At 36.9% G+C, this 25,568-nt stretch overlaps 1 protein-coding gene across 3 annotated transcripts in view; it reads left to right on the top strand.

Annotated features, from left to right (window-relative positions):
* The window catches only part of LOC149530216 (heme oxygenase 1, chloroplastic-like), a 114,335-nt gene that overhangs the window by 64,833 nt on the left and 23,934 nt on the right, over positions 1–25,568 (top strand). Inside the window, exons 1-3 of one of the 3 annotated variants that reach the window (XM_089808745.1) lie at positions 3,433–3,733; positions 3,903–4,025; positions 15,539–15,762. In XM_089808745.1, the coding sequence (XP_089664871.1) occupies positions 3,592–3,733; positions 3,903–4,025; positions 15,539–15,762 (489 nt within the window). In that variant the 5' untranslated portion in view covers positions 3,433–3,591. Of the gene's footprint in view, positions 1–3,432; positions 3,734–3,902; positions 4,026–7,540; positions 14,714–15,538; positions 15,763–25,568 lie in introns of those variants that run through there. The other 2 variants (XR_016358463.1, XM_089808744.1) reach the window with 2 other exon arrangements.

The raw sequence follows: 25,568 nt of genomic DNA, 5'->3' as shown, positions 1-25,568 counted from the left end.
CTTGCCTCTTCGAAGTCAATGAGAGGATTTTAAATTACATTTTCATGCATGTAAGATTAATAAAGAGAAAACATGTAACGGGACTTAAAAAAAGCCTACGAACATATTAAATCTTTAATAAAAGTTCACATATTTCCTTATAAATATGTTTGGTTGAGTTTTAATTTCAATTTGCAAGTAAATGACACCCTTGATGGCATGTAGTCACCAACAAAAGGCCCTCTTTATAAGATTCTCAATCAAGAAATGAAGACATGCAATCAGGCTTAAAAAGCCTACTTGCAGTGTACTTAATTCTTCAGTAATCCTTGAAATATAACTCTGATTCAGGCCTATGGTAGCTCAAAATGAGCAGAATTTGAAAATGCCAAAATCCTAGGGCAAAACCAAAACCAAAAACCTAGTAAACAATCAAGAAAATTCAAACAAAGACTCGCCTTGAAGAATTTAAACCACACAATATTTTGTAGGGTTGTCCAATTTTGGGAATACAAAGTTGAGGACAACAATAGGCTACTCCACTTAAGTTAGGAATAATTAAAAATAGAATTAAATTAGATTTAAGTGGGAAACCCTACGAGAACCCTAGTTAGGATGCATGGTGTTGGGTGGATATTTTGCAAATGACAATTATACAAACTCTCTTGCGAAATAGAGTTACCAACCACAGTGTGTGAGATAGAGTCTCTCCTACCTTAAATGGAAGGCCCCCACTTCTCACTGATCCTTGGATCAAATCAAGGTAAGCAAGAAGTTTAGAGGTACTTTTAAAGGGTCTTACTAATATTCTTTCCTCTTGTTTTATGAAAGAATTCACTTGTGGAGTAGGTAATGGGCAAGATGGACCTCTTAACTACACTTCTGTCTCAAAATTGTAAATAGTAACACTGATAACCCAACACCAACTCATAGGTTGATTGAAATCATACTGACTTAGATCTATGTCTATTTTTCTATGCTATAGGAAGAACTATGAAGCTCATAGACTCTTATTCAATTCTTCAAAGGTAAATATTTTCTATTGGGACGCACAAACTTCCAGAAATAGATGATTTCTAAACTATAATCCTATAAGTTATTTCAGTTCACAGACATGAAAGTAACTTAATTCTAATAACTTGCATGAATATAAGACAACAATACAAACTACAATCATAGCTTCTAGTTTGTATCACAACAATTGCTTCTAGTCACAACTTCGAATTGAATTGCTTCTTGTACTCACTTCGCTCTATTACACACACAAGATTTAACATGAATTAAAAATAGTAACACAAATTGCAATCACAACTTCCAATTTGAACTACCACAATTGCTTCTAGACATAACTTGGAAACAAATTTCTCTTTTTCTGTACTTTTCTTTCAAATTTGTACTACAAATCACAATTATTGTTGCACAAAAATGACAGAGCTCCCTTGTATTGTCACGTCCCCTCCTTAGTTTGACTATTAGAGTCATGGTAGTCAGCGTATCATGGGAGTCTCGTAGGCTAGCAATGTTGAACAAAGACTCACACAGGGGATTCAATGATCAGACAAGGCATTTCAAACAGTTTTGGGCCAGTTTGATGTAGTTCCTTAATTTGAGAAGGTTTCCCTAAAATTTAGGAGGATGTGGCAATTTCCAGATATGAGGTTTCTCAGGACCAATTCTTGGTTTCAGTTTCAGGATGACATGATGAGTTTCCTATTTTATAGGAGCATCCCTAGATTTTAGGGAAGGGACTGCCAGTTGACCCATTTTATCTAGCATCAGTCACAGACAGGTGACAGGGCCAGATTCATGATTGGTTGGTTATTTTGGACTATTATAGGCTATATGGGAAATATTTTAATACATTTAAATATTTCCTAAGTTAGCAATTAAATAAATTAAAATAAAGCTATTTATATAGCCATTTTGGAGTAATAACATGATATTTACTTCATTTGGTCAGGTATGCCTATGTGTTATAGCTCGTTGGAAAGGTCTCGAATTATTATACATGATTTTCATTGTCTAGAGACTTTTTGGTGCCTTGAGCTGTGAAATTTTAATAAAGTAATGCTTTCCTTATAGCATGGACACCTTTATTCGGGAAAATGTTATTTTATTATATTTTATTTAAAAGTGCAAGGTATGAATTTCATTTAGAGTTCGATTTGCACTTGGGAGGAGTTATAAGGAGATGAAGACCTAATTGTTGATCATCTTTTGGCATTTGAAACTTATGAATTGTGAAATTGCTCTGTAAGGGTGATTTTGTGGCTTGGGATGTGTTGGTTCCCAAAATTGCTGATTGGAAATCCAAGAGCTTGCCACTTCTCTAGTAGGATCTCTCAATCAAATTTTGGCCAACAAATGGAAATCGCTTAGATTCCCCTGCACTTCGGGCTCCACTACACCCAGGCGGGTAAACCTTTACCTTAACACTGACTGTCTGGTTCAAAGTTTTTCTATAGCGAATTTAAACTTCTGGAGTTCTTCGGCTGGCAAAGTCCTCGAACTCAATCAAAATGAAACTGGATGTTGGATAATAGTTGAATGTTTTGTGTAAGTTTTGTTAATAATGAATTTGATGCTTGCAAAAGGAATATATATAGATTTTTTGACTTCAATAACAAAAGACCAATGCTTTGTTAATCCGGGTGATAGTCAACTTCAGTGAACTTTCACGTACAACTTCGTAATGTTTCCAAAAATTTTAATAATCCAGATTTGATAGACCAATTATAATGCAATCTTAAATTAGTCTAGATTGAATTTTAACTCCACTGAGAAGGAGACAAATTGGACAGAGGTACGGAAACAATTTAATATTTCACAACACCTATGATGATCAAATTTAAAATGCTAATTGACCATGTCCACTTATTTGATATCGAAATTGTATACAGAATTCCAAAAAATAATTACAAAGGACGATTCGCCTGCAGTTTAAATCTCCACGCCATTCAAAAATAAACAGAAGACACTTTATTTTATTTTAAAAATAAAATTATGGAATTTACATTACAAAATCATAATATGCCCCTTATTCCTCCATACAATAATAAAATAAAAATACTTTTCTCCTAAGAGAATATAAATGTAATTGTTCGGATATGTTTTTTCCATTTCATTATGTCCTCTTTTCATATCCTTATTATATCAAGGATGCGACTTTTCAAAGTAAGGGGACATATTACTTGAAAATAATTACACCCTTTCAATTAATAATTCCTTAAACGCACCCTTTATTTCTATATTCTTGGCGATGATAATATTATTCAATACCTGTTTGTATATTAAATAACATTTCCAAACGAATGTAAATAAAAATCTTATCAGGCATCTTCTATATCTTTCCCGTCAATTTCTTGAGTTTAGTTTAGAGGGCTCCTTTTTTTAAATAAGTTATACGATGATCTCTAATCATAGTCAAATCTTTTATCATGTTATTTTAATATAACCTCATCTTCTAGGAGGAATTTAATTTTTCTGCGGCTCTGTTCATTCTCCTACACGGGCCTGAAAAGATCGATTCCTCCCTGTATAGTGCTTTGATTGGAGAATTATTCCATTAATATACTCTTAACATACCATTATTCGCTATGTGCATACTCGGTGATGTTTGACATGTTTGATGTGTATCGAATTTGTGAGACTTCCTTCGATGATTACTTCTTGTCAGGTTTCTTGCGTAGATGTTGTCTCCTTACTGATGCCGCTGAGTGGGCAAAAATTATTCTGCAAGCAGCTCCCACGTCAGGTCATTTTCTCCGCAAATGTTTAATGTATTTCTTCTTTGACCCACGGAAAATAGTTTATACATGTAGATGATTGCTATCATATCGAGAGACCAAGCTGGGCATTTTCTTTAGATTTTTGGCTTCACCAATTTGCTTAATCTGAATCACCGTTGTTGTTTGATGACTTAGTTTGCACATTCACGACTCTGAGCTCCACAGCATTATGTCCCACGAGCTCTTCGTTTCTCATGCAAGAAGGATTCACAAGTTCTCACCATACTCGTGGACCACTGCCTTCAAAAGATCCAAAAAGTTGGGTGCGGTAATATCTTCCAGAATTGCTGATGATTGTTGAATTGCTACAATTATGATGGTTGTGCTACCACAGATAAATGCTTCATCTAGAAATGCTACCAAATGATGACATGTAATGCTAATTATCTTTGAAATTTGTTTCCACTATCACTACAACAAACAATCTCTACTTTATTATTTTTGAATCTTCCAAAGTGTCTCCTTCAAACTTTTATCCATGGCAAAGATATATGTCAGCCTTTGTATTAGTTTGTTTCTTCATCAGACTTCAGAATCAATACTGCCAAGGTAATTTTGCCCAAATATGTGTTGCTGCCTATATATGTTGATGTTCAATATCATCTTTGTCACCTGATTATATGATTGTTATTTATTTTTGTTAAACACAATCCTTTGACCACCTTCATTATTTTCTTGATTGAGTGAATCACATGACTTTTATATTTTACCTTAAATATTTATGTGACTCTTATACCTTGTAGTATATCTACCCATTGGCTAAGTGTATCCATGTATCACTATTTCTATGTATACATCATGTATGTTGCAGATTGTTTATTCATTTTTGCCACAAGTAATATTTCCATTTATATTCATATCATCTTGATTTGTTTGACAATTTGAAAATAATCTCCACATCATTCAAATAGTGAGTCTAGCTTCATAGTTATGACATTGGTAATGGTTATTCTAACAATCCCATCATGGCTCTCCAGCATTATCTCATAAATGGAGACCCTATTTTTGTCCAAAAAATAGGGCTCCATCAGGATGAAACCCTCAAGTCTGGACTGTTGGGACACAAACCTGAGTAGGTCTTGGTGATTGGAGTTGTATTTCATTGCATTCCGATTGATAGAGGAAGTGGTCGATTTACCTTGGCATTATCATTTGAGTGGAGTAGGGCACTTGCAGCTGGGCGATCAGCTTTTGGCAATAGGCATTTCATTGCAGCAGCTCACATGGGGGTTGGAGGTGGTCTTTTCTTCACCATTGGATGCCATAGCTTTCCTTTGGCATTGGACTCTTCATTGTAGCAAATTCTATAGGGTTGAATCATTATCAAGGCATCTCCCTGTAGCTGGTGTTGATCCCTATTTAAGATACTATTGTATATTGACGATGATCTCTTTGAAGTTAATATATCAGGTTCTTGGTTGGTTCAGGTATGTGCTGTTTAAGAATTCAGTAATGATAAAGTTTGCAGCATGTGTTTACATTTCCTAAGTGCATTTTTTTTCCTATTTGTTATGCAATTATATTATTTCCAAAAAACCCTAAAAATTGGAAAAAAAACAAGGAAAAGAAAAAAGAAATCATAATTCAGCTAAGAGAATTCAGTGGTAACAAACGCTAGTCAAAGATTCATATTTTGAAACAAATGGTAATTTCCAGGATCACCAGAAGTGGGAATCTTTCATGCATATAGAAAAAATAATTATTTACAGTGAAGGGCACTCCTTTATACAGGCAAAGGAGTGAGTCATCTCAGAAAGTACCTATGACACTGGTTGTGTAGACAAATGAATGCATAACAACAACAAAAATACAATCAAGATCAATGTTTGCAATTACAACCATCCCAGTCTCCGCCGAGGAAGATCTCATCTTGCTAACATGGCTAAGCAGTTTTACTATGAAGAGGAGAGAGATATAACTACGACCAAAAAATCTTTTTCCTAAAAAGCATAAATCAAAGCTTCCATGGCAGAAAGCCAAGATTGTCTGACGAGTCCTTGTTGATTCTAAGAAAGTTTAGTATGCTAAAATCGCAGAACCATTGGTAGAAAGATCACTAGGAGAGCTTCACCGTTCAGATTACAAGTTTATGAACATTGAACTTGGTAAAAAATCACAGTTGGGATGTCAGAGGGATGCTCAAGTTGCAGTTTCTACCTTGTCTTTGTTGTCCTGCATTTTGTCACCACAAAATGTAGGTAACAGTACGAAACTTTTTCAAACTAGTTTCTCATTTCTCTAAGCTAAATTTGTTATTCAATTGCTTAATGTTGATCGATCAATCAACTCCAATTCGTATATCAAATTCTTTTACCGAAGGCTTTTGTCAAGTCCTTTTTGTTTTTCTTTCTGTCGAGCCTCTGTTTGATTTTTTAGGCCTTCATCGTTCTTGTCTTTGCTTTTCAATGTGCGTTTGTTGGTTTTTTGTCTTTTGGTCTTGCTCAAGTAATGGCTTTCGGTTTTCCTTTCGATTTGATCTAACCTAGAGCGTAATTGGAGTTGTCAGTCACGAGATATGGCCATTTTACTGCCCAAAAAGTGGACTCCACTTTTTGATGCAACAACATGAATAAAAATTATCATGTTATATTTTTAATTTGACATTCACTTTTTGAAAAATATAAATTAAATTCACTTTATGTTATGTTGTGATATTGCTATCAGAATTTAACTGTGTGATTTTGAGTCAAACTCATTGACCCATGTTTCATGAGTAGTGATTCAACATGAATCCATCTCTCATGAGAATAAATGGAACACTTAGCACTCATTGGATCTAGGTGATGCTCACAGGGGTGAAGCACCGGGACTTTTCGGGAGGTCACCCATCCCAGTACTACTCTAGCCTGAGCGCCCTTAACTACAGAGTTTCCTCCATAGTTAAACTCAAAGCTTGCAACCCCATTTGCAAAACCTTCACCAAGTGTTGTGCCTTATGAACCATTCATTAGAAAGCCCCTTAAGCTCATCAGTTGATAAGCTTAAAGTAACTTTGATAAGCCCCTTAAGCCCATTTATGTTATGTTTTCAAGTTACTTTATCATTCAAATTTTCACTTAAAGTAACTATAGTGCACTTTATGTTATACTTTTAAGTTGAGTTTACTTTTTAACTTTTCACTTAAGTGACTTTATTAACTATATAGTTCAATTTAATTTTTAGCATTTAAATCAAATGTGCTAGTAAATATTACTTTTTAAATGATATTTACATGTTATATTATTAATATGATATGTAAATATAATTTATGTCCCACTTAAGTAATATTTTAATGAAATTAAATTGACATGTTCTTATTAAATCACTTAAAGTTATCAAAAGTGGACCTTTTTCATGCCTTTGCATGTAAAATTCAACTTCAAACCATAAAGTCATAAAAAATGCACCTTTTTGATGGGATTGCATATAAACTCACTTAAAATGTGCAATGACATTAAAAAAATGAGCTTTATAACTTAAATATGCTATTGCACCCAAAATGTGAATTTTCATTAAAACATGCATTCACCTCCAAAAGGTGACTTTTCAAGCTAAATGCATGTTTTAAAATATGCAGTGCTCCCCAAAAGGTGCGTTTTGCACTATGGGGAGTTTTTAAAATATGCATTGGTCATAAAAATGTGCGTTTGGCATGAAATCTCATGTTCTTGCTCTTCTTAAACCCATTTTGGAGAAAAACACATGCAAAGAGCTCTCAAGAACCCGTTTTTGAGGATTGTGATTGATTTCTTTCATGGTTTTTCATGAAATCTTCTCCAATAGGGTTGTTTTTTTCCTGTCCATGGGATTTCAAACAATGAAAATGTATTTTTCTTGCTAAAAAAACGTGATTTTCAACTCCTTCCAAGTGCACGTTTTTGAGAAAATCATCAAAAATCATCATTTTTGGCTCATTTTTTGGCCAAAGGAGGAAACGATTTGACATTTTTAGTGTTTCTTATTGCATCTTGGTACATATTTTGGTGTTTAAGAGCCAAAATGATTTCATTCCATGCGTTGGAGAAACACGTTTTTTGAGAAAACATCCCATGTGCATGTGTTTACCCAAAATGTTGGTTTCTTGTGCTTTTCTAGGGTACGTTTTTTCCACTGGCCTTTGAAAACGCCTCTTTTGCTGCCTTCTACGCATTCTCCTTGTAAAGTTTGAAAGGGTCCAAGTTTTTTCTTCCATCATTTTTGGCACTTAATCTTCATGTAAGTGGACATATTCTTTCTTGTTATTTAATTTGTGCTTATCTTGCTGATTTTATGCACATTTTTTGCTTGATGATTGCCACTTGTTGAAATTGATGCCATGGAAAGTGTATTTTTCTTTTAAAAATGAAGAAATGGTTCATTTTCATGTTTTTGGGTTTTCCCCAAACTCCAAATTTGAAATTGCATATTGAAGTGCTTTGCTTGTTGACATGTTTGAGTCATTTGCCAAAGGTACGTTTTTCTTTTGAATTTTTTGTGTTTTGTGTGCTTACTTTCCGGTTTTCTCCATTTTGGAGAAGTTGCAAGTTCTTTCCCAAGAACTTGAGCACGTTTCATTTCACTTCATGCAAAAGCATCATCACATTCCATTTCCATCTTCCATGTCACAACACTTTGCATCTCATTCGTCAAATGCGATTACATGTTTTTCATCTCATTCATCATTTGCACATGCATGTAATTTTATTTTCCACTTCCATTTTCACTCATCTCACTTTCCATATCCACTTGCACAACACAATTACATGAAAAGTCTTTACGTGTAATTGCATCTCCAAAAACCATTTTTGACTTAAAATCACTTTTTGAAAAGTCAAAAAATGTCATACACATGTTTTCCCATGTACTTTGACTTCACGTTTTCGCCAAGATGACTATAAAGTTCATTTCACCTTAAGCTACATTTCATTTTCATCTCTTCATATGCACTTGTGCCTCCATGAGAAAATACATGTATTTCCATCTTCCATGCCTTTTGATATTCCTCATCTCATTCGTTATCCGCACTTACATGTAAAGCTCATCCTCCATTTGCATTCGCGTCTCATCTCACTTTTCATTCCTTATTATATGTTGCACTTACATGCAATCCATTTTCCATGTAATGACATCTTGAAAACCTAAGTCACATTTTTGAAAATCATCAATCTTCATTTGCACGCATTCCCATGCGTTCCACCTTCACACATCCATTTCCTTTCGTTTCATTCCATCTTCCATTTTTTATCTTTATAATACTTCATTCCACATTCCATTTTCATTCACTGCATATTTATATGATTTCTTTTGTGAAATAATCTAATTGGATCTCCTAAGTTTCCAATCTGTATTTCAACCTTTGTTACTAATTGAGAATCAACTTGTATGGTGATTTCTTTTGATGATGTGTTTATATTTTGGGATTTTTGTGTTGCAGCACAAGCACAAGAGATGCCCTCACCATCAAAATCCAAAGACCAGATGAAGTGTCAATTTGATAAAGAGTTGGCTCATGCAACTCCATCTCATGTCACATCCATCATTGACAATGTATTGGACATAAAGAACAGACACATGGACATGACTGATTTTTTGCAGAGAGTAGAAACTCTTGTTGGCCATAAGATGAAGTGCATCAAGAGAAGTCACATTCACTTGGTATTTGCATTTTCTATGGCTGCCATGAAACCTGGTTTCGTTCTTGTATGTGCAAGACATTTCAGCCCAAAATCGAAAACAATCAAGGATGTTGATGGAAAGGTTATCATTAGTTGTGATCCAGAGGTTATTGAACAAATCTTCAAGGTACCACATAATGCAAAGTGTGCAAATCTGACCAAAGAATCGTTTTTGGAAAGTTGGAATGAGAAGAAAGGAGGTTATCAAAAGTACATCAAGCAATACTGGTTTGATAATAAAAGGAACAACTTCTCTAGATGGCCAAAGACCATTCACAGGTCTAACTTCAAACAAGAATATAAAGACCTTATCATTCTTCTCAACAGAATTTGTGATTTTAAAGATTCCATTGATTTCGAGCCATGGATGTACAAATTCATCTTTCAGATCATGGAAAACAAAGCACACATCTTTTGGGGAGAGTTGATTAGCACTGCACTCTGCCAACAGTTTCTTAACGTAGGGACTTTGGTGCCTTTTTATATGAACTCCTACCTTGTCTACATTGTTGCTGCCATGAGATCTTTCTTTGGTCTCTCAACCAAAGGAGATCGTCTTCAGATTCCAGTTTGGGATTACTATGACTGGATCACTCTGGCTAATAGTGAGTTTCATTACAAAAGAGTCCAAGATGCTTTCTTTGGGCATTTCTGGTGCTTGTTTAACAGACAGTCATCCATCAAGAGGGTATCTGATGAAGCTTGAGAAAAGGTGAATCAATATGGTTGCATCTTTATCTAGTTTTCAACTTTTACATACTTGAGAGTTGGATACTTTAAAGGTGAGCCATATACCTTACCTAGGTATGCTACCGATAAAATCATTCTGATGGAGTTAGCAAGACAACTCATGGAAGTGCAGTCTGATCAACATACTTTGCATAGGCTTGGTTTCGGTATTTCTTTTGCCAAACCCTTGGTGATTGGCAAGTATATGATCAATTCTGTGCATAAAGCAAAGAATATGGAAGCAAAACTGCAACTGATCACTTTGAAGAAATTTAAAGCTAGATTTGACTTTGATTATAAAGAGATGAATTCTCAAATCAAGAGCTTACATGCATGTTTATTGCATCGAGGATATTGATTGATATGAGGACAGAGCTAGATATAATGAAGATGGACTACTGCAGATTAACTTTGCAGTAAAAAATCGATCTTAATACACTAGAGATTTCTTTAGATTTCCAAGTTGAAGATGACGGCTACATTCTTGATCTAGAATTTCATCAGGTTGGTTTCGATGAAAGGTGCCTTTTTCCCATTCAATGGCAACAGAAAGAAGGTACATCTATCTTGGATAGATTTCAATCCATTTTGGCGAACACCAACAAGTGGCTGAAAATTAAAGGCCTAAAAAGGGTTAATCCTAAATTGGGTTTGGATTGTGGAAGTTTTGGTCCTCTTGGAAGGAAGTCACAGCTAGAGATTGCAGGAAAAGATGGAGCTTCTTCTTTTGATGTGAAGAATTTGCTCAAATTCAAGTTAAAGGGCAGAAAAGGATCTAAATCATCTTAGATTGTTGAACTAATTCAAGAATCAGAGGAGGAATTGGAGACAAAATTAGATGAAGAAGATGAGGAGGAAAAAGGGGAACTCATGATCATATCTCCCCCAAGGCCTACACAAACTCATACACCATCCATGCATGAAGCACCTTTTCTAGATGAAGTAGATGATGATGTGGATTCATTTTCCACTGTTTTCACACCTTTTATTGAAGTTTTGGAAGTCAATACAATGGCTCTTCCTATTTCTTCAGCCGCTACTCTCATTCTGGCGAATGAACAATATGAACACTTGGGAAATGTGTTTGAGGATTTTCCCATTGTTACAAATGGTCAGGTTTCCCAACTTGATATATCTTTGATGGGTTTTGAGCTTTATATGATGGAATGATCTCATCATGCTCCTATGAATTCAGCTATACAGATTGAATCTTGTTCAATCACGATGGAGATACAATTTAGATCAATGCCAATGATCTCCATTGTACCTGCTTCCACAGATGAAAGTTTCAGCTTGCCTGCATGGTTGAGCAAGATCACAATGAAGAAAGGAAAAGTGGTTGTACCTCCGGATAATCTCTCTAACAAGAAAACTAAGTCCAAATCTTTGAAAGATAAGATTGTTTCTACGATCTTAGTTGATTCGGATAAAGCCAAACTTGTAGAAGTTGCTGAGCCACTGGTGGAAAAACCTATTAAAGAACTTACCTGTTCTGATTATAAGTTCACTAATGTCGAAATTGGGAAGCAATCACGTTTGAGTTGTTTACAAGATGCTCAAGATGCATTGGCTAATGTATCGAAAAATAATCATGAATTATGAGAGAAAAAAAATCAACTTAAATAGGAGGTTTCTCGCTTGAATGAGGTCATCTGAAAACAATCTTCTCAAAGTGTTGTTGTTATGTCTTAGACATCCAAGGAAAGAAAGATGATTGAAGCCACTAAGTCTTGGATAGGAGAAATCATCTTTGAAGGAGTTTGTGCCATCACAAAAACATTTGAAGTTCTTAGGCGTGTCAAAGAGATAAATGAAATGGAGCAAAACTTGATCTCTTCTTTGACTCGAGAAGTAGACAGTTTGAAGGAAATCCTCAATGATTGGGATGAAATTGCAAAATTTGATCTAGATGCCTTGGTCTTACGTGACATTTTTCCGTCAGGTGAAATGTTCTTTAGATTTCAAGGACTTATGGGCTACAAAGTGGAAACATTGAGGAAGCTGATCACAAAGTTGCAGGCAACCCTTGGAGATTGCCAAGCAGTAGAAACAAGTGTTACTTGAGATTTGGAACAAATGAGATATTAGGTTTTTGATGAACGTGGTAATCTGATTGCAGCTGAAAGGATAACTTTAGAATATACAATCAGGATCAATGCTGATTTAGATTTTGAAGACTTTGGTTCTCACACGATGAACAAGTTTGTCTTGTATAAATTCTCGACAAAGTACTTGTTAGATTCTTTGGCGACAAATTCCAAAGTTGTACAATCAACATATGCAGATTAGTGAGGATAGAAGCCATATCAAAAATAATGGAGATTGTTGATCTTCCAATAGTGCATGATGTCATCATCAAATTCAAGGCACTGAAAAACAATCTTTAAGATTGTTATTTTTGTTTTTATTTATGTTTATAGGTCTAAGAGGATGCATTGCATGAAAAAATGTAATTACATGTAATGTGAGTTACATATGCATGTAAAGATGTAATGCGAGTTGCATGTGCAGCTGCATGTAACCCAATAATTTCTCTTCTAGTTAGACTAGGTCAAAATTGGTTGAGTTGCATCCACTTTTTCCTCCATCTTTTTCTCAACTTCTGTGCCTATATAAAGGAGTGCCCCCCTCATTGTAAAATAATCTTTCATCTATATTGTATACAAGAGAGCTCTGGAGAAATTGTGCTAGCAAAACTTTGTTTGTGTAGCACTATTTTGAGAGAAAAGTTAATACAAAGGAGCAATTTAGACAAAACTTTGATTGAGTGAGATTGTTACTTGTGTGAATTAGAAGCTTTGTTTGTAATTCACATACGTTATCTTTGATTCATGTTATCTTGTGTTCTTGATAATTGAATGTAAAAGAGTTAGGAAGCAATTGGAGCCAGAGCTTTGACAAGGAGCAATTGTGGAAATATATAGCTAGAATTTTTGTCTGTAGCTTATATTTCTTTCTTAATTCGCAAAATAGTTAAGATATCTTTACTTCTAGAAGTCTTTATGCCCTATTAGTAAAGCTTTTTCCATATAGAAGTATGATTGGACTTAGAGCCAAACCGGTACACTTTCAACTAGCCTTTGAGTTAGTGTTGGTTTATTGGTATCACCTTTTCCATCTTTAGATAGAAGCGTAGTTAGAGATTTCACCCTACCCATTGCTCGCTCCACGAGTAAGTGGATTTTTTCATGAAAGTTGAGAGGAAAGAATATTGGTAACACCCCTTTATAAAATCTCTCAACTTCTTGCTTACCTTGAGTTGATCCAAGGAACGGTGAGAAGGGGGAGCCTTCCCTTTAAGGTAGGAGAGACTCTGTCTCACATGCTGTGGCTGGTTATCTTATTTTGCGACTGAATTTTTACCCAAAACTGTCAGTTGCAAAATATCCACCCAACAATCCTGATGCAATGATGAACTCCATGAAAGAAAGAATACCCGCCTTCACGAGATTATTTGTCAGTACACTTCACAATCCATTCTCGCCAGATGTCATTTTGAATAGGTAAACAAGAGAGCTAAAGCATCAAAGGGTTGGTTCAAGCAAATCAACATTGAAAGAGTTTAGGCCATAAGAGATCCACACAAAGTCCTTGGACGCCTTAGAGATATTGTCTCCAAGCTCAAAGATCTACACTCTTCCTTCAACCAAGAACTAACAACCTTGGGCGATACTTGAGCATTTGGAATAAAATGCCAGAAATAGACCTGGATGTTTTAACCACATATAAATCATCCCATCCCTAGAAATGTTTCATGAGTTTCAGGGGCTTATGGTCAACAAGGTACTGCTAATAGAGAGGCTAGTGATAGATGTGCAAGAAGCCCTTAGAAGCTGCAACATAGTTGAGACTGACATGATAGGTGACCTTGATTAGATGGAATGCAAAATGTTTATCGAGGATTAATAATCTAATGGCAGAGGATTCCCATTGTCTATTTCATAAGTATTTGGATTCTTTCCTAAAAAAAGAGGAAAGAATATTGGTAACATCCTTCTAGATTCTCTCAACTTTTTGCTTACCTTGAGTTGATCCAACTAATGGTAAGAAGGGAGAGCCTTCCCTCTAAGGTAGGAGAAACTTTGTCTTATACACTATGGCTGAAACCCCTGTTTTTTGACAAGAGCTCTAATAATTGTCAGTTGCAAAATATCCACCCAACAAAAATTCTTCTTGGTCATTGCACTTTCAGTTGGCTATGACATGCTAATGAATTGTGCCTGCAGGTGGTTTTATCTTAGAACCGCCATTGAACTTATTGGAGGTAGATTTGAAGTTGCTAATGTCAGCTAAATTCTTAGAAACATATCACTGAAGAACACATTGATTGTTACAAATTATAGAAATTCATAAGTCTACCATTAGTGTTTTGGTCTGCTGTTAATTTCAGAAAAAGGTCAGTCGACTTAGTGTAAGCCTTTGGAGGCTGTCTGGTTTGAAAGCCCGTATCTTCGGTGTGAAGGATTGTCATGCCTAGCAAAGCCCATAATACTCCTTTCAGCATTCATCAACAAGGAGATTTTGCACTTCAGGCAGCAGCAGCTATATCCAGGTCTATTCAGCATTGACGGCAAACAGTTCCAGGTATTCTAGAAATTAGAAAATAAAGGTGTTACTTACATATTTGATGTTTGCATTCAAATAGTTAACGAATAAGAAATTTGAGCGACTTAGTTATGCAATATGTTTCGAAATTTCTTGCATAGAATTATTTAATCTCATTAAATAATTCCAAATAATCATATATTCCAAAACAAAACATAAAAGTGCAAAAAAAAATCAGATTCAATAGAATTCAGAAGTGAGAGCCAGTAGTGAAGCTAGAGACGGCAGGGCGCTTATTAATTACATGTTCAATTTGAGTTGTGAAAAGTATAAATCCCCTTTGTTGAGATAGATTGTGAATAAGAGCAGCAAGTAATCGCTAAATTTTGGTGCATCACCTGCTAGGATCCATATCTTTATTTCAAGCTATCCTTCTATGTGTTTTTCCATCTAAAGAGTATCTTATAGAGGTCCATTATGGGAACCAACCCCCTCTAATTGTTCATCTTCACCACAAGTCACCCAAAGCTTGGAGATGATCCCATGTTTCGTAAGATAGCTAAATTTCAACTCTTAGTTTGGGTGCAATTTTTATGATATCAGTAAGTTTTCTAAAGAATTTCCTCAAGGAGTTGTGTGATTGGACTAGCCCCAAAATGAGTCACCATTTGAGATAACAGATTCCAAATGAACTTGATGCACAGTACTTTAGTACTAATGGAGTTCAGAATGTTTCATGTCCGTTCTCATTTAATCATATGTATGGCAATGGGAAAGAGTATATAGTAATGTAAAGAAAATCAAAGAAAAGGAGTTATGGCCCATCAATATTAGAGCTTGATTTCTTATAGTTTTTGTGAGCAGATGCCGAGTTCAGGAATACAGGTCTGGAAAGATCAGAAAAGCTTTCAAAAGATTTGGAATGGTTTGTGCAGCAAGGTTCTGTGATTCCAGAGCCAAGTTCTTCAGGAAGAAGATACTCACAGTACTTAGAAGAACTTGCAGGGAAGGATCCACCATCATTTATATGCCATTTCTACAACATACACTTTGCACATATTACTGGAGGTCAAAATATTGGCAGACAGGTATTTGTTTCCTTGTGCTATTTTCACATTAATGGAACAATAGTGGATCTGGCTGATGGTTCTGCCATTTTTATTGGCTCATCAAAATAAACTTAAGTTATTAGTGCCTATTGCTTGAAATTCTCACAAACTAGTAATTAGTATCTGCAGCTTGAAATTCTTACATTTTTCTGATGTTTAAAATGTACCTGGGGGCCCCATTCGGACTTTCCCTGTGCATAGTTCATCATAACATGCTCAATTGACTTTTGATTGACACCATTTACACAGTTCTTATTTTCATAGCTTAAGGCAAACCTGAGATTATAATTTTTTCTTTAACTGCCATCACAAAGCCAGCATGTGTGGTTCTATTGTCATAGATGCGGAACTTCCTGGATACATGTTATAATCCAGGGTACAATGTTTGATCAGACTTGAGAGGATCCTGGAGTAAGGTCAAATACATTAGAATTGACATTAACACTTATATTTGTCGATTAAATTATATCTTCCAATGCTTTCAAAAGCATGATGAACAAAGAATAGCATAGTATTAGTGCAGATGCGTTAGATCTAAATGTTGGCCCTTATTGTATCGTTGGCAATGAATACAGTCTTATAGAATGCTTTTATTTGAGGATATTTCATTTGTTATTTTGGAGCCTTATTTGCCAATTGCATGAAATCCAATGACACCTCTTTCCATAGTACTCTCGCAAACATGAATGTCAGCCTACAAGGAGACTCTACGGTATTGGAAGCTAAAGGAGAACAGCAAGCTGAAAAATAAATATGCATAAATCTTCCGGTTAGTAATGTTCAATACTCGATGATAACCAAATGGCCATCTAAAATTGATTCAGCGAGAAAGAAAATTGTAGTCATCTCCAGTGCAGAGCTACTGTTGCCTTCTGAATTGAACATAGCCTATTGGACAGGTAATGCCAACTATTATTGAACAATTCCTTAACAATGAAAAAAGAAAAATAGAGCTTGTTGGGGTCATCCAATGCAATAAACAATTGGCTGAGAAAGGACTGTTATAAAAGTTTTTTTCCCTTCGGTAGAAATGAAACACTATTTCTCATGCACAAGAAGAAGGGGAGGCTTTGGGATAGAGCTGGAACCTCTAACAAGAAGAAATATGGTTTCCATATTCCTCAGATAGAAATTACCACTACAGACATGCTTACTCAAGATTCCCGAGATATTCTTTCCTATGCTAGAAGAATGACATGCCCTGATGTTATTACATGGAATAATGGTATAACCTCAATGTTTTTAGCTTTCTCTTAGTTTCTCTTGAGAATCTATCCAGCATGTCTGTTATGCCCATTTGGACTCTTGGCAATCTTCCCAGAAATTTTTTGCCTTAATTCTAGGCCTGTTGTGAATTCACATTTGTTAAAATATATTCTCTATATAAATAAAGTTATATAAGGCTTTTTGTTTGTTTAGGAAAACCAATTTTACAGTTTAAAAGATAATCTCAAAAGTAACAAGAACATAGCATGTTCAGTTAGGAGGTAATGTTATGACAAAAATCTAAGTTTTGACTTGATTGGAATAAGACAATGATTTTAGACCCTGTCATAGTTGAACATGATAGGCAATCCTAATGTTGAATATCACATTTGCTAGTTGATACAGTTGTTGCCAAAACCTAAGTTATGGTCTTTATCGGGATTCAGAATTGATTGTATGTAGATTAAACACAATATTGGAATTGGAACTTAGTAACAATTGAACATTCCATTGTTATAGGCATGGATTAAGAACTTTTAGTTTACACATTTACCACAACAAAGATTTTATTCTTGCCCCCTCAACTTTTTGCAGACCTGAGACAAGGTCTGTAAAGATAATTTCCGACCTTTTTTTGGAAACAGTACTTGGTTGCAGGAGACCTGGGGGTTGAACACACAACTTTGAACTGATCACAAGTTGCGATTAATCATAAATTGTGGAATGTCATCTTTTATAAGGTGATCAGTTCAATTAAACATAATATTTCGATATGTTATAAGGTGGTAAGTAGTAGTATTTTAAGGAGCTATGATTAGCGGCAATCAGTGGAGAGGTACAAATATATGATTTCCTTCAAGAAAGAAATTTAATTAGTTCAACTTTTCATTTCTTTACCAAATAAAAGAATAATATAAATCAATAGTGCATATAGTATAAAGCAAAGTAACTAGAATCAGAATCGGATCGGAATAGACAAGGCCGAATCAAATTGCGAATTGTCCATGAATCGAAATCGAATTGGCAAATTAAAAAAACCCTTGAAATTTAGTAACTTATTTCATAAACCATTTATCAATTTTTTTGGGAACTGTATCAAATTGTATAGGAATATGAATTGTTTGATTTTACATCTTGTATATATAGAGCAGCAAGGGACATTGGTTTCTTTTTCAATCACCGCACCTCTTCCTAACAAAAAACTAAATATAATAAACATGAAGTGATAATCTCATGATTTTGTAGTTTATGTTCTTGAGCAGTAGTAAAGTTCGCTCAACATATGCACGTGTTCTCCGTGAGCATCTCCAAGCTGAGAAGTATTCTATGCACATCTTCCGTATCCATGGATACTTCCTCCACTAGGCACCATCTTTATTAGATGTGTCAATCAATTAATCTAGTTCCCTGGGACGACATTCTTTTTAAATGGACAATCAAATCCTCTTGGTGAAGCTCATCATCCTTCCGCATATGTTCTCCAAACTTTCGCTAGCAAACATGAAGTTGGACTTCTGCAACACATCTGATGACATATATTTTTGTCTTTCCTTATGATGTTGTCTCCACATATTGTAATGTTCTGTTCTAGGGTTTCCTTATGAAATCCCGTAGTATGCTTCAGGTAGTCTGGTTGTGTGCTGCAAGTAGTATCCCTTAGTGCTTCGGGTGGCTAGTGCTTTAGGTCAATGCTTCAGTTCAGTGCTTCGGGTGGCATGTGCTTCGGTTCAGTGCTTCGGGTCAGTGCTTCAGGTCAGTGCTTCGGTCAGTGCTTTGGGTCAGTGCTTCCGGTGGCCAGTGCTTCAAGTAGTTCTCCTTCTGTGCTTTGGTTGGCCAGTGCTTTAGGTAGTTCTCTCTTAGTGCTTTGGGTGGCCAGTGCTTCGGGTCAGTGCTTCAGGAGCTTGATCTGAAGGGAACTCAGTCCGAAGGGGAAATTGAGCTGAAGGCAATTGTTCTGATACCACTGCTCTGGAAACGATCTCTCTCCGTTAGATCCTGGAAATGTCGCTCGAATGGTTTTACTATGGAGGTAGTACGACTAAGTGGAGACGATGTACAAACACTAATTGAGGGGGAAGGACGAGCAATAGGAATGTCATACGGTTACAGAGGGTAGATGATCATACGAAGGGATATGGAGAAAGTCGTATGGTGGAACACAAATAGGGTCATACGGTAGTTTTTGGGAGTCTGTACAGATGGTATGGTAGACAAGGTTTGATCATACAGTAACAGGCCAAGGGAAATGGGAAGGCCGTATGGTAAGAAAGCAATGTCAATGTGTGGTGACAAGAATGTCTACAGGGGCTGTACAGTAGATAAGGAGGCTGGTCATGTGGTAAGAAGAATGCAGCCAGAAGATGATTTGGTAGCTGACAGATGGTTAATGTTGCGTATCACTTAGGTACAGATGGAAAGCAATTTTAGTCTTTCAAACATAAACTTTAATCATAAATTCATCAAATAAAATCCAAACAATAATGAAGATCGAACATGAATAATCCTTCAATTAACATATGCCAATATGATAGTGCTCTGACTTGCTAGATTTGAGCGAAGTATTACATGCAACAGAATAGGGTGAGGGTTGAATCCCACCGAAACCGAATAAGCCAAGTAGAGAAGATCTTTCACTTCCGAAATGGCGAACAACAGAGAATCCCAACGGGAATTCGCAGTACAAAATAAATAATCATAATGCATACCTACAACTACATACAAGTTGTGCTTAAATATCCATTAGGGAAAACCTTTTCGAGGGTGTATAAAGATAGCCAACAACAAAACTTACCAACGGAAACTAAAATAAAAATAGGTCTGAGATATATTAAATCAATCGGAACCACAAATACAAATAATAATTTGGGCCCATATTAATTAATTTAAGTAACTAATTAAAAGTCTTTTATTATATTATCTAAATTCTAGGACCAGTTAATTAATTAATTAAATTAAATTATTACATTCAAATTTGTGGACATGACAAATCTGCGCTGCCCAAAATTGCTTTCCCTCAAGCAATCCATCATCAAATGAAACACCAACAGCTCTCGGGTCCCAAATCAAACGCGTAGGCAAGACAAGTGAAATGACATCAATCCTCTGCAACACCACATTGCTATCAAACATTCGCTTCGCCACTCTGATATAAATATTTTCGTATCCTGAGTCGCCAGGGACCCGAACCAAACACGCATGCGAAAGGAATGAATGGTCATCAACCTCCCTTGCACCACACTATCATTAAGCATACGCTATGCCACTGTGATATAAACATTGTCATAGCCTTCACCAGGATCCCAATTGTAATGTTCCCTTTCTAGCATTCATAGCATGATGTTGTCGTTAGCTTATTTCCCCACAGTCCCGTAGGCTAACTAGGACATTAAAGGGGCTTAGAGGCCATTTGGCCTAGACAGTTTCAGTTGCAGCTCTTTCTGAGGGGTTCTGAGGCAACTTTGGGCATACTTACTATTTATAGTAAGTCATCTTGGACATGGCCGAACATTCAGTCACAGTGGTATGTCGATGGTAATTGTTTAAAATCGACAGGAAAACTTATTTATCATTGATAAGATTTGTTATGCATTGATAAAGCCATTTTATAAAGTTAAATTTAAATATTTAACTTTATTAATGCATAGACTATAGTTTGTGGGAAATATTTAAATTAAAAGAGTTCCCTTTATTTTTATAACACATTGGAGACATAAGGTACATAAAGGGAGTTATGTTTTATCCGACATTGAGAAAACGAAGGATTGAGCTCTTGTGAGAACACTATAAAAGAAATGGAAGAGCTTTTTTTTGTATGCTTGGATGAAGATTAATGTTACGTTGCTGGATATCTGATTATCGGGCTTGGAGGACGGAATCCCTCTTTGCTAGCATTCTCTTCGCTGTTGGAAGACACAGTCAGGAGGATCAATGGTGTTTTCACTTCAGGAAACACAGTGGGTTTCATTTGGGGCGTTCGCATAAAAAAATTTACAAGGGTTTGAGGTGCAGATCTGAAGTTAGTTATTGCTATAGTGCCGCATGAACAGTATTTTGCTACAGTCGGCATGAACAATATTTTGCTATAGTACGGCGTGAACAGTGTTGGTATCAAGTTTACTTGTTTTTCCGGCTGATTATAAGTTTGGAAGGCTGCCGACTACATCTGCAAAATACTACGGCAACTAATTCCAGGTTTCTTCTGTCAAATTTTGATACTTTGCATAATAATTGTTGAATACAAGTCCAAATAGTTGTTGCAGCCTTTAAGGCAGCTGTAAGTGCACATCTACATTTAAAAATCACCCTTTATCAGTAGATTGAAAGAGTTTCCAGATTTTTCATATATTGTTGAATGTGTGCCAAGTGTTTGTGAAAATGTTATGATGTGTATTATGCATTTAATGTCACTTCATAGTTGTTCGTAAATCTACTCATTGGAAAGCAATTTATTGAGGAAATCAGCTTTACGAGTTTGTATACAAAGTGTTTGACAATATTCCTTAAGTTAAATTTCTACAAGTCAAAGTTCAAATCAGGGGAGGATATTATAGTGGTATCAGAGCTATAAGTCCTGCCATCCTGTGGAGGTCTTATAGGAAATTTGGAACTGGCGGATAGAGGGGAAAGTGTTTGATGAAATGTCAAAACACTAAAATCAGAGCATTTATGTTTGAGCATGCAACAGGGGCCTTATAATTTCCACAATACCAGAGCAAGACAAAATAGGAGTTTAGACCTGCAAAGCAAACAGTTTAGTTCATCCGTACAGGGGGGTATAGAATCCAGTCATACAGACACAACGGAGGTATTCTTTGATCAAGACAACAATATGGGTGACCGAGATGACAGGAATACAAGATTAGGTGGAGGCGGGAATGCCGGTCCAGAGCCTGGAGAGGAAAGATTCTTACAGTTATTAGAGACCCTGGTACAGGGTCAACGAGTAGCAGAACAAAGGGCACAGGAACAGAATCAGAGATTGGATCTTATGATGCAGATGATGGCTCGTCAAATGGGGTTGAATGCTAACATGGGTGGAGGAAAATATCAAAATGGTAACAATTAGAATGGAAATGGTCAGGATGGGACACATAATGGAGATGAACAAGTTGGGAACAATTTCGGTCATGCACCCCAACGAGCTAGGACAGTGAGTTCAAGGCCCATGATTCCTACATTTCCTCCTAGAGCTCCAGAGCAGCTCATACCAGAGCCCCAGATTACTTATATACAGGACTAGTTGAGGAGAGATTGGGAAGCTGGAGGGCCAGATTTTACTGCTGCAATTACCTTTAGGGAGTATATGGATGTGCGGATGAAACATATGCCACGTGGACATGACAGGAACCAGAGCTATGAGCTACGGAAGAAAGTAGGGAGACTTGAGTTACCATATTATGATGGCTCAGGAAAGTCTACAGCAAGAGCTTGGGTTCAAAAGCTTGACACATACTTTCAATTGAACCCTATGCTCGAGGAAGAAGCTATTAAGTACGTAGCAATTCATCTGGATGGGTTAGCACACGAGTGGTGGCATCATGGTATGGTCACTATGGGACATGCACACATTACCTCATATGTGGAGTTTACAGAGAGGCTGATTGAACGTTTTGATAGGAAGGATCCAAAACTCCATTTCAAGGAGTTAGCTCAGCTTAAACAGTGGGGATCATTGGAAACATACATTTCAAAGTTTCAGAAACTTGCAGTGTTAGTAACAGATGTATCTGAACGGAGGATACTAGTTCTATTTATGGATGGGTTAGCTGATCCGTTGAGAGGGTGGATTAAAGCTCTCAACCCTCCCACTTTGCAGGAAGCCATTAAGAAAGCTCGTGACAAGGATTCCTCTTCATCTTCAAAAAATAAATTCCAGGCAAAGAGTTTCCCTTCAAGGAAAGATAAGGACAGGAAACCTTTTCATAAAGAGGTTCAGCCGGCTAAGGAGGAAAGTAAGAGGTTGGACAATGAGACACTTAATGATCTCAGGAAGAAGAAGCTTTGTTTTCATTGCAGGGAGCCTTGGGATTTGTCACATAAGTGTCCATTGAAAGCAAAAGCTAAGTAGATGGAGTACTTTTCAGCCGAAGAGTCAGTAGATGGAGATTCAGAGCAGTCATCCGAATCAGATGGAGATGATGATAGTTCTTCACAGGAGGAAGCACGCGGTGATAGCACGATAGCTCAGTTGTCAAGTATACAGGAGGCCGTCACTTTCAGAGTTAGGGGAACCTTGGATGGACAGAGAGTTGTGGCACTCATTGATACAAGGGCGAAACATAACTTCATTGATGAGAAGTTTGTGACACGCAGAGGGCTACATACAGAGGAGCATAGGGGATTTAAGGTGATGGTTGCCAATGGCTTCAAAATTGAATGTACCAAGAAAATCTCCAACTTGCAGCTTCGTTTGGGAGATTATGACATGACAGGAGATTTCTTTGTGGTCAACATTGGTGATCAGGATATGGTGCTTGGGATGAACTGGATGAAGTCTTTGGTAGAGTTTACATTTAACCTTGAGAAAATGGAAATGAGGTTTGAGGCAAATGGTAAGAAGATGGTGCTCAGAGGTTTGTCAGATGGGAGACTTCGAGTGGTGTCACTCAAGCGGATGCAGAGTTTCTTTAGACATGATCAGGTGCAGTCGGCAGCAGCGTTTAGAGTAATGCCTGAGATGACAGAGCAGCATAAACAAGAGTATCCACCTGATGTACAAAAAATAATAACCAAACATACTAAGGTGTTTGGTGAGATACCTCCAGGGAGACCCCCGGATAGGGGAATCGAACATGTTATTGAATTAGAGGAAGGGGCTAAGCCAGTTATCATCACACCTTACCGCCATTCGAAGAGATGTAAGGATGAAATAGAAAAGGCAATTAAGGAGTTGATTGACATGGGGCACATACGGCCAAGCAAAAGTCCTTTCGCTTCTTCAGTAGTATTGGTGAAGAAGAAGGATGGTACAATGAGGATGTGCATTGATTATAGGGAGCTAAACAAGAAGACAATCAAGAACCGATACTCTATCCCGCGCATCGATGAGCTTATTGATGAATTGCATGGTGCATGCTACTTCTCCAAGATTGATTTGAGATTCGGCTACCATCAGATACGGGTTAGAGAGGTGGATGTGGAGAAGACAGCTTTTAGATGCCACTATGGACATTTTGAGTTCTTAGTCATGCCCTTTGGGTTGACAAATGCCCCTGCCACTTTCCAGTCCTGTATGAATAGAGTGTTCAGAGATCAGTTGAGGAAGTTTGTGTTGATATTTTTTGATGATATACTGATATACAGCCGTACTTGGGAGGAACATTTGAAGCATATTGATACAGTGCTCAGTATTCTAGAGAGGGAGTCATTATATGCCAAGATGAGTAAATGTGAGTTTGGGATGACAGAGTTGCTCTATCTAGGGCATATTATTAGTGCAGGAAGTGTTCGGGTTGACCCGGACAAGATCAGGGCCATTCTGGATTGGCCACCACCGAGGAACACTTCACAACTCAAGGGATTTCTTGGGCTTTGTGGGTTCTACCGCAGATTTGTGAAGGGATTTTCACAGATAGCAGCACCACTTACAGATTTGACACGGAAAGATAGTTTCAAGTGGTCAGAGAGGGCTCAGGATTGTTTTGACAGGTTTAAGGAGCTGATGAGTACATGTCCTATTTTAGCCATTCCAGATTTCACCAGGCCCTTTGAGCTGCAGTGTGATGCCTCGGGAGAGGGCATAGGAGCTGTTCTCATGCAAGACAAACATCCCATCGCATATGAGAGTAGAAAATTACGAGGTGTGGAGAGAACCTACAGCATCTACGACAAAGAGATGCTAGCAATCATGCATGCGCTAGCTAAGTTCAGGTAGTACTTAGTGGGAAGCCGGTTCACAGTAAAAACAGATCATAATAGCTTGAAACATTTCCTTGGACAGAAGGACCTTAATGATAGGCAACAGAAATGGGTGAGTAAATTACAGGCCTATGATTTCGACATAGCCTATGTCAAAGGAAAGAAAAATATTGTTGCAGATGCTTTATCTAGAAGGCCTCATTTGCTTGTTGTTGGGATAGTCATGGATGATTGGAGAGAGATGATCCTGGCAGAATATGCTAAGGATAGTTGGGCATCTAGCATTATTGAGGGAGCTATTCAAGATAGTCGATACACTGTCGTAAATGATCTGATCATCTACAAGGAAAGGATTTATTTAGTACCCGGGTTTGCTATGAAGCAGAAGATTTTGAGGGCATTTCATGATTCACCAATGGTAGGACATCCCAGATTCTTTAAGACATATCGGCAGGTGAGAGAGCGCTTCACTTGGAAAGGACTCAAATCAGAGGTGCTTCAATTTGTTAGGGAATGCCCTGTGTGTCAGCAGAACAAACAGGAACATTCTTTTCCGGGTGGTTTACTACAGCCCCTACCCATACCAGAGAAGAAGTGGGATAGCATTTCCATGGATTTTATCACAGGCCTCCCCAAGGCACAGGGTCGGGATTGTATCTTTGTTGTGGTAGACAGATTGACGAAATTTGCACATTTCTTTGCAATTTCGTCTACATATTCAG

Source organism: Cupressus sempervirens, chromosome 11 (genome assembly GCF_028749045.1).
Source record: "Cupressus sempervirens isolate cs-2001-9-10 chromosome 11, ASM2874904v1, whole genome shotgun sequence".
NCBI lineage: Eukaryota > Viridiplantae > Streptophyta > Pinopsida > Cupressales > Cupressaceae > Cupressus > Cupressus sempervirens.
The sequence above is the reverse complement of the archived record's forward strand: the minus strand, read 5'-3'. Positions and strand labels throughout refer to the sequence as shown.